Here is an 18,852-nt window from a genome sequence, read left to right as displayed (position 1 = left end):
TTTACAGAATAAAATGTGAACAGGCAGGACTGAGGCTCAAAGCCTCAGTGTGTAGCTGTCCATACCTCAACATTACAAAAGCACAACCACTGTCCACACCCCAACCACACCCCACCTCACAGTAAATGATCATTTCCATTTTAAGCATTTCCAAATAATCATTTTCCATACTGCCAGTATAAATATACGCAGTATACTGCATCACTACAATATACATGTTTTACACACTCCTTTTGTTGTTGACATTTACAGGCTGTGTGCAAAAGGCCACACTCTTCAAATTCATGCCAACTAATATTTCTACGTCCAGTAGGTGTCCTACTAGAGCAAATGAAGCTTCAAGAAGCTTTGCGCTGGGGTGAACCAATTGGATGAAGAGCTTCAGTGCTTCATGAAGCTTCATCTGCCCATCACTATTTACAACACAGCAAAAGCTTCCAGAATACAGACTCACACGCAGCCACATGCACAGTTCGTTGGGAACAGGAAGTAGGCGGGGGGGGGGGGGGGGGGGGGGCGTGCCGGTTGAGAAAGGTCCTCATTTATAGCCGGCCTCTCCCAGTCCTCCACCAATGGTCAGCCTCCACCTGGAACTCACATAGCAGCAATAACACAGGACACAAACTATGCCACCCTCTGGTGTGGCAGACAAAAAACACAGTGCAAAAAATATCCACAACACTGAATCATAACAGAATGCATCAACACCAGCTCCTTCAGGTGTGCTGTTTGGGCAGCAGGGGGCGATGTTTCCTCACACGTCCACTGTGGGCCTCATCTGTTTGTACCTGAAGGCTGTGAACTCCCACTGAGGATGTGCACTCAGAGTGTGAGGAGCCTGTCACGGGACTCAGACCACTGCAATAAAAGCAGCACTCACCCCGCCACAATAAGAGCCCGGCACTGACTTTGATGTGCAGACGTGAAACTGTGGGCGCTTTCTTCCTCACTCTGTCACTGCGCTGCTGTCTGACCTTCGCACTGATCCTCTGCAGCTCACCTGCTCTTTGACACCCTCTGACTCTCACAGGTAGGACCTCCATCATCTCTTCTTCTTCTTCATGTGCTCCTGTGGCTGTTTGGAGGTCTGTGTGAGGAAACGATCCTCACGACTAACACCAGCCTCCACGCCACCGTCAGCACACTCAGACACTTCAGACAGAAACCAGAGTTTAGGAAACTGGAATCATTTGGAGTTTTTACAGAAGGAACTACAATCTAATAAGATCTAATAGCAGGAGCCTGTGATGAAGTGTGACAGCACGGTGAGTCTGAGCAGGTTCAACTTCATCTGTCTGACAAACGGACGTCCACATGACCGACAGCGTTTATTAATTCTGCTTTGGACTAAACACCCTGTACATGATTATAAAGAAGAGTCAGACTTTATTATGTCAACTAATAAATAATTAAATTCAAACATTTCAACTGAAACAGTCAACTAGAAACTGGACTGACAAACTGTGAATCAATAAAAGTATAAACTTAAGTATTGTCATTGTGCAGTTGCTTTCACGGCGACATTAGGTAGCAAAACAACAAAGATGCAAAAGTGTAGAAACCAAAATAAGAAGTTTGAGTTACAGGAAACACTGTGGGGCTGTGTACAAGGGCATCATGATAAAATATAATGAACAAGGCTGGAAGTGCTGTGGTCACTGAGGAGAAAGAGACTACAGAGCTAGAAACTAAAGAAAGAAAGTAACGTAGATGAAACATGAACACGACATCAGGGAGCTTCTTCTTCTTCTCTTCCTGAACATTAACCCTTTGCCAAAGTCCTTCAGGGTGTCTTTAACTGCTTCCTGTCTGGATCCGCCTCTGTGCTGGTTTCCTGCAGGGATCACTGATGCTGTGATGACACGATGTCTCATTTGTTCTGCGTTCTTTAAAGAACCTTTAGAACGCGTCGGTAACATCAGTGTGGCCGACTCTCTGCTCTCAGTTTGACATGAGTTCAGGTTTCCACGGTTACAGGGATGAAGGAGACGTGTCTCAGAGACAGTCGTCATCAGCAGCTCTGCAGCTGGACCTGATCGAACAGCAGAGCCCAGATGTTCCAGATGTTGGGCTGAGCTGTGAGGGATCCGGGGAAGGTCGTCCCATCATCACTGCAGTGCTTTTACTATCAACACATTTCAAACACACACAGATCCAGCTGTGTTCAAACCTCAGTCTCGATCAGCTGATTCCCATAAATGCACAGAGCTGATAGCATGATGCTAACTCTGACCTCCGACCCTGAAGACAGAGCACAGCTGTGCACAGATGTTTGTGACTGTGAGACACGGACGCAGTGTGGAGACGTTCCTGTCACAGGGCTGATGCTGCCGAGCAGCGCTGACCACACGCTCCACTCTCACTTCCCCTCATGTCTGAGAGAGAGGCTGTGGTTTATTAATACACACTGAGGTGTGGGGGCAGTCATCGAACAGGGGCATTGAGACCCCTCTGCAGTCTCACAGCACGGTGAGGGGGGGGCAGTCTCTACACATTCACCTGAATAGACTGAAACCAGCGAGGGCTCAGCAGCAGCATGCACGGAGCATGCTCCGTGCATGCTGCAGGGCTCACTTCCTGTTCATGTGTCAGAGTGACACCGCAGGCCCACAGGCCCCATTTCAGTCTCAGCGTGAGTTTACTTCCCCTCTGACCGCAGCGAGCTTCAACTTCTATGTTACATTATATTACATTTACATCATGGCTATATTTATATTATGATTATGTTTGTCACTGCTGGCTTTTTGTCACTCTGAGGTGCTGTTGCCATGGCACCCAGACTCAGCTTTCATACTGGTTTTATCCCCATGGATGATCTCCGAGCCACCACAGCTCACTGCTGAGACCCCCTCTCAGGTCTGGCACCAGGACCCGACCCGGGTTCACCCTCATATGAGGAGAGATGATTAATCTTACCTGAGAGTGTCCAGAGGATAAACGAACAGAGGGAATGATTGATTGATTGATGGATTGATGGATTGATGGATGGATGGATGGATGGATGAAGGATGGATGAAGGATGGATGGATGGATGGATGGATGGATGGATGAAGGATGGATGGATGGATGGATGGATGGATGGATGGATGAAGGATGGATGGATGGATGGATGGATGAAGGATGGATGGATGGATGAAGGATGGATGGATGGATGAAGGATGGATGGATGGATGGATGGATGAAGGATGGATGGATGGATGAAGGATGGATGAAGGATGGATGGATGGATGGATGGATGGATGAAGGATGGATGGATGGATGGATGGATGAAGGATGGATGGATGGATGGATGGATGGATGAAGGATGGATGGATGGATGGATGGATGGATGGATGAAGGATGGATGAAGGATGGATGGATGGATGGATTGATGGATGGATGGATGGATGGATGGATGGATGAAGGATGGATGGATGGATGGATGGATGGATGAAGGATGGATTGATGGATGGATGGATGGATGGATGGATGGATGGATGGATGAAGGATGGATGGATTGATGGATGGATGGATGGATGAAGGATGGATGGATGGATGGATGGATGGATGAAGGATCGATGGATGGATGATGGATGGATGGATGGATGAAGGATGGATGGATGATGGATGGATGGATGAAGGATGGATGGATGGATGAAGGATGGATGGATGGATGGATGGATGAAGGATGGATGGATGGATGGATGGATGGAGGATGGATGAAGGATGGATGGATGGTAGCAGGGTGTCACCATTAGACCAGGTGATGCGGGTGATGTCACGTACAGGCTGAGGTTACCTTGAGTGATCTTTAAGGACACAAGCTACAGGGGTGGCTGTAGCTCAGGTGGTAGAGCAGCTACTAACTGGAAGGTTGGTGGGTCGATCCCAGTCTGCTTCAGTCTGCATGCCAAATATCCTTGGCCAAGAATCCATGTGTGTATTAATGTTAGTTAGACAGCACTACAAACTTAGAGAAGTGCTGGTGTGATTGGGTGAGTGAACGAGTTGTGTACAGCACTTTGAGTGCTCAGATAGAGCTGTATAAGAACCAGTCCATTTACCAAACACTCAAAGGGTCATCTGAGGAGAAGCAGCTCTGAATATAACACAGACTGACCACAGGCTCAGAGCAGAAAGCAGATGTGAGCAGTGACCTATGAGAGCTGTGGTTTAGGTCACATGACCAGGAAGAGCCACAGACACTGCAGCTGTATTTATAAAAACACACTCTCAGACCACTTAAAGTGTCTGTTTCCTCTTTACAGTGACTGACAGCTGAGGGGGCGGAGCCTGCAGCCATGTTGGTGGTGGTGTGGTTACTGATGATGATGATGAAGAGTGACGGTCAGTGACCTCGGCTTCTTTGAACAAACACAAAGGTTCAGATTATTAATGACCCTGATCACAGACGCAGCCAATGATCAAACAGCTCACAGAGCCAATCGTGACAGGCCGTCGAGGTTAAAGGCAGAAACGAGTGTTCAGCAAACACCTGAAACAGTTTGTGGGATGCACTTTACACACGCACACACACAGCACGTTACTGCAGAAGGTTTTTGGTTATTAGTTTTGACAGTCCACCGTCTGGACAGCTCCCGTCTCAGCTGATCCCAGCCTCCCCTCCGCTCCTCTCCCGTCTCACTAAAAAGGGGAAGCAAAGATGTTACTCCCCTCGAGTCGTAATAAAGCTCAACTTGTTCTTTGTGTTTTAACTGACATTTATTTCGGACAGGAGGATTCTTCGACATGCCTTCACATGTAATGATGTCCAACCACAGCCGATACAATGCCGTCAGAACTCATTGGCCTCACTCAAAGGGAATAAAACTTTAATCCTTACATCGTGGGGAGGTCCAAAAAAGGCACTCTTTTATTTGTCTTACTGTGGACGTGCAAACCTCGTGGCTCGTCTCAATTAGCTTGCTGAGTGTGCCAGCCAAAAAATACCCTCTTAGCAACAACAGACGGAACTATAGAAAAGGTTCCTATCTAATTGCACAATTAGTAAAAATAACACATTTAAACATATAAATCCAGTGAACAAAACATGAATTACTATTGATTTATTTCTTAATATTTCAACTACTAATTGTTTCAACCTTACATATCTAATAAAATGAACTTAAATGCGAGAGTTGCCTATGACGGCAGCTACAAAAGACGTCATCAGCCCCAAACTCCATCAGCTGTGTTCCCACCTGCCTCTCCAGCACCGCCCCGTTGAGCTCACTGCACCACTCCTCCGCCACACAGTTCTGATATGAAACATGAGCAGCAGACCTCAGAGCTCTGACAGGAACACCATCAGACCAATAGAGAATCATAATAAAGCTTCCTGTCACGGTCACCCAGCGTGCTCAGTTCAGTGTGACTGCTGCATTTTACGATGGCTCGAAGCTCAGTGTGGTTCAGTTTTTCTCTGGTAGCTTGTTTCCTGTTCCTGCTCTCGTGTCTGTGGTCGTGCCCAAATTCATGGGCTGCATCCTCCTGAGGCCGCATTTGTAGTCCGATTACATCACAGCAACACGACGAAGGCTGTCCAAATCCGTAGACTCCACCAGATGCAGCCGACAAATGCGTCCTCCTTTTCCCCGAATTTGAAGGATGGGTGGGGTGTGTCCTTCGTCGCCTCTTTGTTACTTCGGAAACATGGCTCGAACAATTTCTCTTCAACGACGTAATCCGATAACAACGATCTCTTTACCGTCGGCTTCCCGTGGTTGTCATGCGACCGGCTACTGCAGTTAATAATACAACAGCTTCCTGCCATTTTTGTGTTTCTTTTTATCGCTGTGTGACTGTTTTCATGTGAAAGCCTGCGTGCGCTAGTACCTCTTGGCACGAGTTCCCAGAATCCTTTGCGGTTTTACCCCTGAATGACGTCACATTTTCGATCTCTATTTATTGTCAGTCTTGCCTTGTTCTTGGTTGTGTTCTCTCCTGCTGTGTCTTTGCATGTTTCTCTGGTAGCTTCCAAGTTTTTCTAGTTCTCAGTTTCTAGTTTTTTCTCAAAGCGCTTTACATTTTAAGGTAAAGACACTACAATGATAAAGAGAAAACCACAACAATCAGACGACCCCCTATGAGCGAGCACTTGGCAACAGCGGAAAGGAAAAACTCCATTTTAACAGGAAGACTCCTCAGGTACCCCCACCCTGGGGGTGAGGGGAAAATGAGTCGATGAACTGGGATCATTAGATTTCAGCAAAACATGAAAGAACAGGTTACTACAACTACAACTCCCAAGATGCACTTCTCTGATGACAGCCAATCACAGAGCTCTGTGTCTGCAGAACACAAAACTACAAAAATACCCTAAAAATCTAACCAATCAGATGCTGGTCTGATTTATAAGCGCAGCAGCAGGGGTTCATGGGTAATGTAGTGTTTACATAAATGGTTATAACGGGACTGAAAATGAAATGTTTGTAACCTTTGACCCCAGCTGGCGCTGTAGACATCATCAGAGTGTCTGCCAACAGCAGCACGAGAGTCATGCTGGCCTCAGGCCTGCAGGGGGACCCGAGGGCACGCGGGTACGACGTCAGGTGGACTCAGATCCCTCACCTGCTGCTGAACTGGAACCGGAGCACGTGCTCCCACGGACGCTGCTCGATGCTCTCTGACGGCTCGCTCGAGTTCAGCCGACTTCAGACCCAAGACTCCGGAAACTACACGCTGGAGGTGTTTGACAAGACTGGGTCGAGACTGCAGACCAAAGACTTCCTGCTGCAGGTGACAGGTGAGCCATTAGACTTCCTGTCTTTGTTATTGCATCACATCCTGCTGAGAGGAACACACTGCAGTGACTGAAGACACAGGAGGGTGGTACACAAAGTACCACACTTTTACTGTCATACGTGTACAAATACGTACATATGTACATGTCACTTCACCAAGCAGTACATATTATTAGAGTCAGGTATATTTCTACCATGCAGTACTTCCAATCCAACTTTATTTATAGAGCAGATTAAAAACAGCATGGCTGTCTCAATAAAAGAGATAAAGGGGGAAAACTGTAAAAACAGCACGGTTGACCAAAGTGGTTTCCAGTAAAAACAGTCAGATTTTAAAACCATACATTAGACAGACAAAGAAAATTAAATAACAAAATAAATAAATACATGAAAAAAATAAAAATGAATCATTAAATATTAATTCATGAATAAAATATACAATAAATAGAATTAACTAAGTAAAGAAGATTAAAAGAAACCAAAAACTGACTAAGACTGACTACAAGCTGACTATGACTCCTAAAAAGCCTCAGAAAAAAGTTGTTTTTGAAAGTTATTCGAAGATTTCAAGTGTTGGGGCCAACCTAATATGGAGGGGGGCTTATTCCATGATCTGGGGGCCACAACAGTGAAAGCTCAGTGCCCCGGTGTTTCAATCTAGTCATGGGGACAGCGATGAGCGACTGGTCAGCTGAATCTGAGAGACAGGTGTAGAAGGTCTGACAGGTAAGAAGGAGCCAGGCTGTTTAAATCATTTAAAGAGGCAAGAACAGGGGTAATGTGCTCACGTTTGTCTCTGTCAGCAGGCGAGCAGCAGCATTCTGGACCATTTGCATGATTTTAACAGGAAGAAACCTCCAGCAGAACCAGGCTCAGGGAGGGGCGGGGCCATCTGCTGTGATTGGTTGGGGTGGGAGAAGGAAGACAGGATAAAGACATGCTGTGGAAGAGAGACAGAGGTTAATAACAGATATGATTCAATGCAGAGAGGTCTGTTAACACATAGTGAGTGAGAAAGGTGACTGGAAAGGAAACACCCAGTGCATCATGGGAATCCCCCGGCAGCCTACGTCTATTGCAGCATAACTAAGGGAGGATTCAGGGTCACCTGGTCCAGCCCTAACTATATGCTTTAGCAAAAAGGAAAGTTTGAAGCCTAATCTTGAAAGTAGAGATAGTGTCTGTCTCCTGAATCCAAACTGGAAGCTGGTTCCACAGAAGAGGGGCCTGAAAACAGGACTCTTGCTGCAGCATTTTGGATCAGCTGAAGGCTTTTCAGGGAGTTTTTAGGACATCCTGATAATAATGAATTACAGTCGTCCAGCCTGGAAGTAATAAATGCATGAACTAGTTTTTCAGCGTCACTCTGAGACAGGATATTTCTAACTTTAGAGATGTTGCACAAATGGAAGAAAGCAGTCTTACATATTTGTTTAATATGTGCATTGAAGGACATGTCTGTGAAGGTTCTCAATCATCCAGGTGATCGTAGTCTAAGGAGCTTGGAAAGAAAAGCGTCTGGACTTCTTTAAGAAGACGTTTCATCCGAGAAGCTTCTTCAGTTCTGCGGTCAAATGGCAACAGTGCTAACCACCGTGCAGCTTGTGGGGATAGGTTAATTGGATAATCCAAATTGCCACTAGGTGCGAATGTGCGAATGAATGTGAGTGCAAATGGTTGTCTGTCCCTGTGTGTTGGCCCTGCGACAGACTGGTGACCTGTCCAGGGTGTACCCCGCCTCTCGCCCTATGACAGCTGGGATAGGCTCCAGCGCCCCCCGCGACCCTGAAAAGGATAAGCGGAAGCGGATGGATGGATGAATGGATAATGGATTGCATTTATATAGCGCTTTTCGAGACCCTCAAAGCACAGAACACTTCAGGACGTCGACCAAGAGGCCAACGACAGAGACAAAACAGTTCAGGGGGCTGGCCGGGAGGAAAGCGGCGGCTTAGGCAAAGCAAGTCCAGATGCCAACCTTGCAGAAAGCAGTGGTGACATGAAAACGGTCCAGAAGGTGACAGCGTATCAGGGCCAGCAGGTGTGGGGACCTCTGGCAGAGAAGAGGTGGAGCAGCCCCTGGCAGATGAGCAGCCGGCAACATGGCTGCTGCAGGCGATGGATGTGGTTGCGCTGATGGCTTGATGGACTCTCCTGAGCCTCCGACAGCTGGACGGGCCCCTTGGACCCTCAGAGTGCCCAGCGGAGACAGACGCAGGGCCAGCAGGTGTGGAGACCTCTGGCTGAGGCTACGCTAACTGCTGCTGCACAGCGCACACAGCTGGCTTGAGATGCAGCTGTCAGGAGACCTGGGTCTTCAAACCAGAGTTTTGAGTTTTCATAATTATTGATTTTTGCTTTTGATATTATTTATCTTTTCTAGTCTTTTAGTTTCTTCTTTAGAGTCCTGCTTTCTGTTTTCCGTCTGTGTTCCTTAGTTGCTGTCTCCCCTTGTCAAGTCTGCGTCTCTGTGTTATGTTTCCTGTTTTACTTTGAAGTCCGTGTCTCACGTTATTGTATCAGGTTTTGCTTCCCTGTCTCGTTAGCACTGATTCGTCCCTGCTGTGTCTCCCATTCACTGATTGCTCCCTCTGTGTATTTAAGCCCTGTGTTTTCCTTTGTCCGTGTCGCGAGCTACCCTTATCTCATCTCTCTACCCTTATCTCATCTCTCTACCCTTATCTCATCTCTCTACCCTTATCTATACTGTGGTCTGGCTGCCTGCGTGAGTTTATTTTGTGGTTTTTAGTTGTGTTACGTTTGAGAGCAGCATTAAAGCTGGTTTTGAGTTCACATTTTGCCTCCGAGTGTCTGCACTTTGGGTACCCGCACCACCACTCCTGTCTGCACACAGCCTCACTTGACAGCAGCGGCTGGGGCTGTCCAATGCAGGCAGTCTGTCCGGGCAGTGCCAGCCAGATGCAGTCCTCAGCTGTCTGAATGAGCTCACCAGAGCTTCCAGCTGAAGATAGAGGTAGCTGGGTTGACTCGCCCAAGCTCTGGCGAGCCAGTTCTTGAATCAGTCACATGGTACGGATGCCCGCGAGGGCTCGAACGTCACTGCACACGTAATCAAAGCAAGCCTTGATACGCGCTTCACGAAAACTCCCCTGAGATTACCCGACACACGCTTCGAAGCTTCGACACACAGGACACATCACAACCATGCACCCCATCACCAACGATGATGACACCGCCTACAGAGATGAGGTCCAGCGACTGACCGAATGGTGTAGCTACAATAACTTCACCCTAAACACCAAGAAAACAAAGGAAGTGGTCATGGACTTCTGTAGAACAAGAACTGATCCCCTCCTCTCTCCATAAAAGGTGACTATGTGGAGAGGGTGCCCTCCTTTAAGTTCCTCGGCACCCACATATCTAAGGACCTATCTTGGTCCACAAACACATCAGCCCTGGTGAACAAAGCCCAGCAGCGCCTCCACGTCTTGAGGGTTCTGAGATGGAACAGGCTGCAGACTGATCTCCTATCGAGAGCGTGCTGGTGCACGCCATTACAGTGTGGTACGCTGGTTGCACAACAGCTGACAAGAAGAGACTCCAGAGGGTCATCAGAACTGCAGAGAAGGTGATCGGCTGTCCACTCTCCTCCCTGGACTTAATTGCCAGCTCAAGATGTCTCCAGAGCCAGGGCGATTATAAAGGACCGCCTCCATCTTAACCACCACCTCTTCAACATCCTGCCCTCTGGAAAAAGGTTCAGATCCATCAGGTGCAAAACCAGCAGCTTCTTCCCGTGGGCTGTCAGAACAGACTTCTCCAATACATGCACTCTGTCGCTGCTATTGCTCCTGTGCAATACCTTACCATCCCTATCCTTAATGACCACGGCCCACCCTATTTATCATATTATATGATTGTGTATACACCCCCTTGTATACACAATGTTCCCTTTAGCTTATACATTGTGTATATAGTGTTTTTATATTGTTTATTTTCTTTATGTATATTGTTTTTTATTTTTGCACCTTTGTGGTCTTGCTATCTAATTTCGAGGTGCGGGGAACCGTACAATGATAATTAAGAGTGAAATCCTCACATCGGGAGTTCACAGACTCTGGAGTGACTGATACAGAATTAACAGGCTCAGCGTAGACTGACTGTAGAAATTAATCCAGGCTGAGTGTGCGAAAAACTTTCACTCACCACCAGGGTTTGCTCAGCGAGCGACGAGTAGTGGCGGCGTGAGCACCGCTTTCTCTGGGAAGATGGAGGGACCGACAGATGGGGTAGCGTTACATCCGGCGGGCCGGGCAAGAAATCCTCCAGCAGTTGGAGCAGGTGAGCAGCCGTAGCTGGAGGGTGAAGGTGGAGGGTGTGGAGCCAAAAAGTACTGTATGAGGATGATTCAGCCATTGGTTGCATAGCTTATTCACAGTGTAAATAATGTCCTCCCGGAGCTCCTCTGATGGAGCGAATGCCGCTGCGTCCGCTGCGTGGTCGCATAGTTCAGTGCTGTGTTGCAGGTAAGATGAAGGACCCAAAACGCAGGACTCAGAAACAGGGGGGTGGGGGGGACTTAGGGCACAGTTTTGTTGCTGAACAACTCTTAAAACAATAAAAATGAGAAAAACAAACCAAAACCTCAAATGCAGAACTAGAAACTAGACTTCAAACAGGAACCTAGAAACTAAGAGACTCACTCCGGGAAAAAACAACCGGGACTCGACGAGAGTGCGCGCAGAAAAACGAGGGTACGGCGCAACACTGAGCTAAAATACACTGAGGGATAACGAGGGCACAGGAGGAGAGCACAGCTGGGAGTAATCACACATGAGACCAGGGGAAGCAAAACCAGAAACAGTGCCATGAGACACAGACTTTCAAATTAAAACAGGAAACACGGCATGCACAGACTGCATAGCAAAGTAGAAAACAGAAACCAAAACACTGGTAGTCCAAAAACATGATGGAATCCAAGATCAGTAATAATAACACCAAAAACCAAAAACACTCAGCGACCCAGAACCACGACACATACAGTGCAGCAGGTATATGTCCACCAGGAAACCAGAGAAACAAAGTAAAACAGGAAACAGCCCAAAAAGAACTGACCAATGACACACACTTCTTGATGATGATAATGATGAAGATAACCTGTGTGCAGGTGGACATTGTGTGGATGCCTGATCACAACTGTTACACAATAACACACATCACTGTGAAACACTCACAAACATGCCTTCATTGTAACGATCTGTGAGTCTGTGCGAGTCATGTGACCATCTGCTAGCTCACCTGTATAACTAATGCTGCTTCACAACCACGGTGTAAGCACCTAAGAAACTCAGACCAGGAGAGCTGCTGATGTTCAGCTGCTCCCTCTGCCACCACATGACGTCATCAGCTGTGATGTGAAGATCAGCTGTGTCTCTGTGTCCTCAGACCGCAGCAGCAGCCATGTGGTGTCTTCAGTGTCCGTCTGCGTCGTCCTGCTGGTTCTGTTGCTCTTCTTCATCGTGGTCTTCATCCTGAGGAAGAGGAGGGTTCAGAGGAAGAAAACCACAGGTATGGCAGCCAATCAGAGACAGCTCTGGCTCCACAGCAGATCGTTGATAAGGAGACCTGACTGAGTGATAATCTGCTCACAGGTCAGGAGGAGGAGAAGGAGGAGAACATTTATGTGGCGATGAGGAGGAACGAAGAAGAGGAGGAGGAGAAGAAACCGGAGGAAGAGCCCCTCTATGGTAGGCACACTCTGACCCTGATGGTAAAAGCACTTCAGTGATCAGTGTTCACAGTACAGACTGCAGTACCAGCAGCTCGTCTGAGCGCGCAGTACAGACAGGAAGTGATCAGATAGACAAAGTAGAAACAATAGAAACAATAGAAAGGCTGTGAAGCTCTCTCTGAGTTTGACCTCCATGCTGTTAGTTATTTGGAGCTCAGTTTTACTCTGGCTCCGCCTCCTCTGGCACTCTGTTATTTCAGTGAGCCATGGTGTTGTGATGTCATTATAAAGGTGAAGCTAGCAGCTACAGCCACCTGCGTCACCATCCACCTGTCAGTCACAGAGGCCACGCCCCCAATAATGCAAAAACGTGATTTAAACAGCTGTTGTGTGTATCAGGCTGTGAACAAGTTTATTGTAATATGGGAGTCTATGACGACTGACTCATTGCTGCCTCTGCTGGACACCAGAGGAACTGCAGGCTGGTGGATGGAGTTGAAATAAATATTCGCGTCATCAGCTCAGTGTGTTTAACTCTCTCATCATTCACAGCTTCATTAGAACCTAAACTATCATCGATCATCTCTGAGGTTAAAAATCTTTTGTGTCGTCAGTGATGAAGGACGGTTGTGTGTGAGGTCTGCTCTGCTCTGAGGGGATCACCATTAGTAACATGAATCTTCTTGCTGTCCACAGTTCCCTTCAGTCCTACAGCTTCCTCCCAGCATGAAGACAGTGTCTAAGTGTGAGGACCAATCAGAGCCCAGCGTGTCTGCTCTGTATGGAAGCCTTTGAGGGACTTTATTAATTGGAGATAAACTATCTGAATTTCAGGAGCAGGACCACGCCTCCAAACACACCTCTTCCTGTTCCTACATATATTTGACCCCCCAGCTCTACAACGCCCCCTCCCCCTCCCCCATTAGTACATAGTCCCCTCTGAGCCTCCCCCAAGCTGCAGCTCACTTCATGTTTCCCAACAACCCGTCGGCGTGGTTTTCCCGTTGTTACGCTGCTCTGATGGGGGTTTTTTTTTGCCTGTCCCGTTTGGCTCTTTTGCATCAGAATTATTGTCTAAAGGCAAAGAAAGATGCCCAACGGATTTACTTTACCAAACTGACCATCCCAGCCTTGCCGTAATGGTCCATTTGATTCACCTTTTATTGTTTATTTTATTTTCACTTACTGAATACGGGAAAGACTTGACTGGGGGAAAGAAGGGGAGAAAGAAAGAGGGAAAGAGAAACAGCTGAGAAGAGGGACGGGGGAGAAGGGCAAAAAACAAAAACCAACAGAACGAGCAGAGAAAAAAAAAGAAAGAAAATGCATCTATCGATCACCTGGATCACCTGCTGAGAAAGAAAAAAGCAAACAAGCAGAAGAGAACAAGAGTAATAGAATAAACAACATCACAATGATACAATGTAGCTGCCATCACCAGTGTGTGAATGTGTGTGTGAATGGGTGGATGACTGGATGTGTAAAGCGCTATATAAATACAGGCCATTTACCATATATGGGAATATGACAGTAAATACTAAATGTTAAACATTATTGTGCAGCACATAAGATCAACAGAACACAGTGTGCTTTGAGGTAGGAGCCAAAAAGGGTGTAGTTTGTGGGTGTGATCACCCGTGTGTACACCTGTGAGCATGGACGTGCTTGTTTTTAAAAGGTTCCTTCATGTAATGATCTGCTAGAGGGTGTGGGGGGGCCACAGCCCCGTCCTCCAGGGCATGAAGCAGGTATGGAGGAGATCAAGACTCCAGACATCCAGAGGCCCCCAGAACACAAGAGACCAAGGAAGACCAACAGAGGGGCAGCTGCGCCACTGTCCCAGAAAGAGCTGAGGAGAGTCCCAGATGAGGGCTCACTCAGCAGCCGCGGAGCAGAAGCCAGGGGGAGTTGCAGTGACGCGCCCGTGAGCTCCGCCGGCAGCCAGCTGTGCCTGAGTGACCGAGCCCCAGGCCGAGAGGCCGGGGGCACCCCACCTCCGAAGTGGCCCGAGCGAGCCCCAGGCTCCAGGCCCCGATAAGCGGCCGCCAAGGAGTGAGCCGGTGTGTACCTGGACGCCCATCCCCGGACACAAAGAACCACCAACGCACCGATGTCTGAGGGAGTCCGCCACTGGCAGGGGAAGTGGTGGTGGGGGGAGATAGGCCTCCAAACCTTGGAGGGCCTGAGATGTCCCCAGAGAGGTGGCGCCTGACACCCAACCTGACATATAGACACAGACATACAGGCACACACAGATACAAACATCCATTCCCACCCTCATGCTCTCATATGCACTTACTCCACACTCAACCAACGTGGAGACAGACATAAAGAGACACTGTACACACGATCACACTCCCCAAGCGTACTCTACAAACCGGGTCTAGGTACCCTTGCCCCTGGAGGGGGGAACTGCACCCAGACCCAGGTGGTGTTACCCTTTTCCCTGCGGTGGGGAGAAGCAGACCGCTCCGACTCCGCAGCAGCAGGGAGGCCCCACACTCCAGACCGCAGTCGGACGGCCATCGGACGGCTCTGATGATGTTACCATGGAAACGTGGACTATATCTCAAGTTATTTGATGAAATGTGACTTTTCTGAAAGCAACATGTTCATAAATATAAATAACTTTTGTTTTTCAAACGGTTTTGTTAAAAATTACATTCACACTCACTGGACGATTTATTAGGTACACCATGCTAATACTGAGTGGAGTGGATTTTTCTTGTTTGTGGCTCAGATTCAGCTGCTGGAAACCTTCCTCACACTGGATCTTCTTCAGTGTCTTCTTCATCCTGAAGTATTTTGATATTTCTCTGTAAAGTCGTTTCCCTTCCTCTGTTTCTTTGTTATTAAGGTACAAATGTTTCTGACAGTAATTCAGATTTACTTTTATTATCATTATGATATTTACATGATCTTGCATTGCTGGGATGTAAGAATCTTTATACATAACAGGCTCCAAACCCGTCTAATGGTGTGTTTTTGCCCAGTATTCCCAGTACCTCCTCACCTCGTCTTGTTTCCTTTTGGACTTTATTAAATTTTGGAAACATTATTTTTTCATTTTCTGAAAGTCTTGATGTGAGTGTTTGTTTGCATCGACTGTGCTGACGTCTGACTTCAGCTCATTTATTGGTTTGTTTAAATCCAGAGTTTCAGACTGCCCCCCTCCTCCTCTGATAATAAAAGCTGGATGCTGATCACTGTGCTAGCTCTGAATATGACACCATCCCTCTGTGTACCCGATCAGTGTGTACAGCCACCTCATCATCAGTTATTCCTTCTGTTGTCCTGACTCTAGTTTTCCTTTCTCTACCTGCCCACATGGGTTATATTTATTCTAACACCTTCGTTCACTCACACTTCTACAACAGTGTGGAGCTGTATACAAATAAAGTTGTATGAATACGTCACATCCTCCTCCACCGTCTTCACATCAAACAATGTTTCCTGAAGGTTATATCTGGTTTCCTGCTCCTGAACATTTGCTCCCAGGCTGCAGACATTACGCATCCTGCATCCAGCAGTTGAATCCAACTACAGACCAGTTTCTAAATTGCCTTTTCTTTCTAAAGTTCGTGAGAAAGTTGTCCTTCTTCAGCTCCAGACCTTTCTAGATAAAAATGGCGCCAGTCTGGTTTTAAAATGCACCACAGCACTAAAACTACTCTTTTAAAAGTTTCTAATGACCTTTTGACTTTTACTGACTTGGGAGATTCTGCCATTGTCATACTATTAGACCTCCGTGCTGCCTTTGATACCATCATGGGATTCTTATCTCTCGGCTTGAGCGCTGAGTCGTGGTTTGAATCTGACCCGTCCAACCAAAGTTCTTCTGTTGGATTGGGGGATGCATCATCCTCAAACGCCTCCCTGTCTGTGGGGTTTCCCAGGGGTCCATTCTTGGTCCAGTTCTCTTTTCTATTTACATGCTCCCTGTGGATTCAATTTTTAAAAACATGGCATCTCATTGTTATGCAGACGACTCACAGATTTACCTGCCACTGAAACGTAAATCTGTGAGTCCTCTGAAGGCTTTGCTAGATCGTTTGGATGATGTTAAGCCATGGATGGCTTTAAACTTCCTTCACCTAAAGGAACAGAAAGCAGAGGTGAGTGTGTTTGGTCCCTGTGACCACTGCAACTTTGGCCCTTTAGAAATGAATAAAAAACCCTTTGCGAGGAACCTAGGAGTGATTTTTGACTCTTATCTAACATTTGATAAACAGATTAATGCTGTAATCAAGTCCAGTTTCTTTCATCTTCAGCTACTTGCTAAAGTGAAGCCATTTCTCTGTTTTTAGAGGCTCTGAGAGAGATATCAGTGCCTTCATTTCATCTGCCTCGACCACTGTGATAGTCTTTACTCTGGTGTTAGTCTGTCAGCCGTCAGCTGGTCCAAAACCCTGCAGCACGGTTACTAACTCTCATTGCAGTGGCTGCCAGTTAGTTTTAGAATTAATTTTAAGATTTTATTATTTGTTTTGAAGGCGTTGCACGGGTTAGCACCCTCATACATTTCTGATCTTTTAAATTGGACACTCCTGCAAGATCGCTGAGGTCAGCGGACCAAAGATTGGGCCTTTGCTGGGACCGCCCCTTCACATCAGCACCTCCCATCTTTGGACACTTTCAAAACAAGTATGAAAACCCACTTTTGTTCCTTGGCTTTTAAGTCAGAATGAGTTTGTATTACTTTTGTCTTATTTCTTACTCAAATTATCTAATTTTATGATTCTTTTTCTTAACTCTTATCATCTCTCCCTATGTTTTTATTTCTATTATCTTCATTGTACAGCACCTTAGTCCGCGGCTGTTGTTTTAAATGTGCTAAATAAAAACATTTGACTTTGACAAACTGAGTCTGAAAGTCTGTAATACGGCAGTAAATAATAAAGATTGCATTTATAAAGCGTTTTACACTATTCATTCACTCTCACATTCACACTGGTGGAGGCACCTACAGCCACAGCTGGGCCAGACTGACGGAGGCGAGGCTGCCATATCACGCCATCGGCCCCTCTGACCATCACCAGCAGGCGGCAGGTGAAGTGTCTTTCCCAGTTAACAGTGTGTGTGTGTGTGTGTGTGTGTGTGTGAATCATTAACAACACAGAGTTTTACACACAACTTTATTTCTTCATTTTTATGGTGGGAGCAAAAAACCAGGTGAACTTAGCAAGATGATCACCAGTGTGACCTCTGACCCCAGACACCAGTGTGACCTCTGACCCCAGACACCACAGTGTGACCTCTGACCCCAAACACCAGTGTGGCCTCACACACACACTTTGTTTTCTGACGTGGAATCAGTGAGGTGTGGTTGTGTTGTGGTTCATTTACACAAGTCATGTCATGATTCATATGTTGTGCTGTAAGCAGAGGCAGGTCCCTGTGACAGGCGTTACACACAGAACACACAGCAGCTCCTGTGATTACACATCACTGTCGTGTGTTACACACAGAACACACAGCAGCTCCTGTGATTACACATCACTGTCGTGTGTTACACACAGAACACACAGCAGCTCCTGTGATTACACATCACTGTCGTGTGTTACACAGAACACACAACAGCTCCTGTGATTACACATCACTGTCGTGTGTTACACACAGAACACACAGCAGCTCCTGTGATTACACATCACTGTCGTGTGTTACACAGAACACACAGCAGCTCCTGTGATTACACATCACTGTCGTGTGTTACACACAGAACACACAACAGCTCCTGTGATTACACATCACTGTCGTGTGTTACACACAGAACACACAGCAGCTCCTGTGATTACACATCACTGTCGTGTGTTACACACAGAACACACAACAGCTCCTGTGATTACACATCACTGTCGTGTGTTACACACAGAACACACAACAGCTCCTGTGATTACACATCTGTCTCTGAGCTGCTTCTCGGATTGAAATCTTTCAGAGAAACTCTTCCTCCTTTGTTTTCTCATAAAAGAGGAAAAGAGGATGATGATGAAACGGTCAGAGAGGAAACAAAATATATAGATGATAAATGATCTGATACGTTCAGTTGAACACACACGTCTCTCACAGGCGCTGTTGTTATCTTCCACTGTTGTTGTTGTGTTTCTGTATCTTGGCTCTCAGCTCGCGGCACATCTCTTTGTACTCTGACGTGTTCTTCGAGTACAGGTTTCCGCCCTTCAGCCAGCCCATGATGCTGTTCTTCTCCTCCTCGTTCAGGACTCCTTTCTTGTAGTAACCTTCCACCAGCAGCTTGTCTCCAACATCGTGGTAGCGCTTCGTTGCGTCTCTGGACATATTTGAGATGTTCAGCGAGAGGATTCCTGCAGAGTTCACACAGCGAGCAGGGAGAGGCGGGGTTTACTCACTGAACAGGAAACGGTGTCTCTGACAGCATCGCACTATATCTGTTACTGTGACCACTGAGGCGAGGACTCA

The 18,852-nt window shown here is 46.9% G+C and overlaps 2 protein-coding genes across 3 annotated transcripts in view; one reads left to right on the top strand and one right to left on the bottom strand.

Moving 5' to 3' along the window:
* Positions 1 to 918: 918 nt before the first annotated feature.
* LOC147320156 (uncharacterized) lies at positions 919 to 13,263 on the top strand. The gene is made up of 7 exons (XM_086307412.1): positions 919 to 1,030; positions 4,248 to 4,326; positions 6,428 to 6,724; positions 10,896 to 11,024; positions 12,129 to 12,251; positions 12,335 to 12,430; positions 13,111 to 13,263. The coding sequence occupies exons 2-7, from the start codon at positions 4,281 to 4,283 to the stop codon at positions 13,155 to 13,157; spliced, it is 738 nt and encodes a 245-aa protein (XP_086163538.1). The 5' UTR covers positions 919 to 1,030; positions 4,248 to 4,280; the 3' UTR covers positions 13,158 to 13,263.
* Positions 13,264 to 18,045: 4,782 nt separating this feature from the next.
* Positions 18,046 to 18,852, bottom strand: part of LOC147320155 (uncharacterized) — a 30,264-nt gene continuing 29,457 nt past the window's right edge. For both annotated transcript variants that reach the window (XM_086307993.1, XM_086307994.1), the window contains one exon: positions 18,046 to 18,737. In XM_086307993.1, the coding sequence (XP_086164119.1) occupies positions 18,493 to 18,737 (245 nt within the window). In that variant the 3' untranslated portion in view covers positions 18,046 to 18,492. The remainder of the gene's footprint in view (positions 18,738 to 18,852) is intronic.

This window comes from Aulonocara sp. 'chitande type north' Nkhata Bay, linkage group LG10 (genome assembly GCF_057382095.1).
Source record: "Aulonocara sp. 'chitande type north' Nkhata Bay isolate Kocher_YH1m ecotype deep benthic linkage group LG10, A_spYH_male_GT1.1, whole genome shotgun sequence".
Classification (NCBI taxonomy): domain Eukaryota; kingdom Metazoa; phylum Chordata; class Actinopteri; order Cichliformes; family Cichlidae; genus Aulonocara; species Aulonocara sp. 'chitande type north' Nkhata Bay.
This window is presented reverse-complemented; position numbering and strand designations above follow the sequence as displayed.

Bases quoted from the DNA above. Each gene is read 5' to 3' on its own strand.
- LOC147320156 (XM_086307412.1), top strand. From the start codon at position 4,281: ATGTTGGTGGTGGTGTGGTTACTGATGATGATGATGAAGAGTGACG. The intron at 12,252-12,334 runs GTATGGCAGCCA...ATCTGCTCACAG, and splicing joins TCAGAGGAAGAAAACCACAG to GTCAGGAGGAGGAGAAGGAG. The intron at 12,431-13,110 runs GTAGGCACACTC...TGCTGTCCACAG, and splicing joins GGAGGAAGAGCCCCTCTATG to TTCCCTTCAGTCCTACAGCT.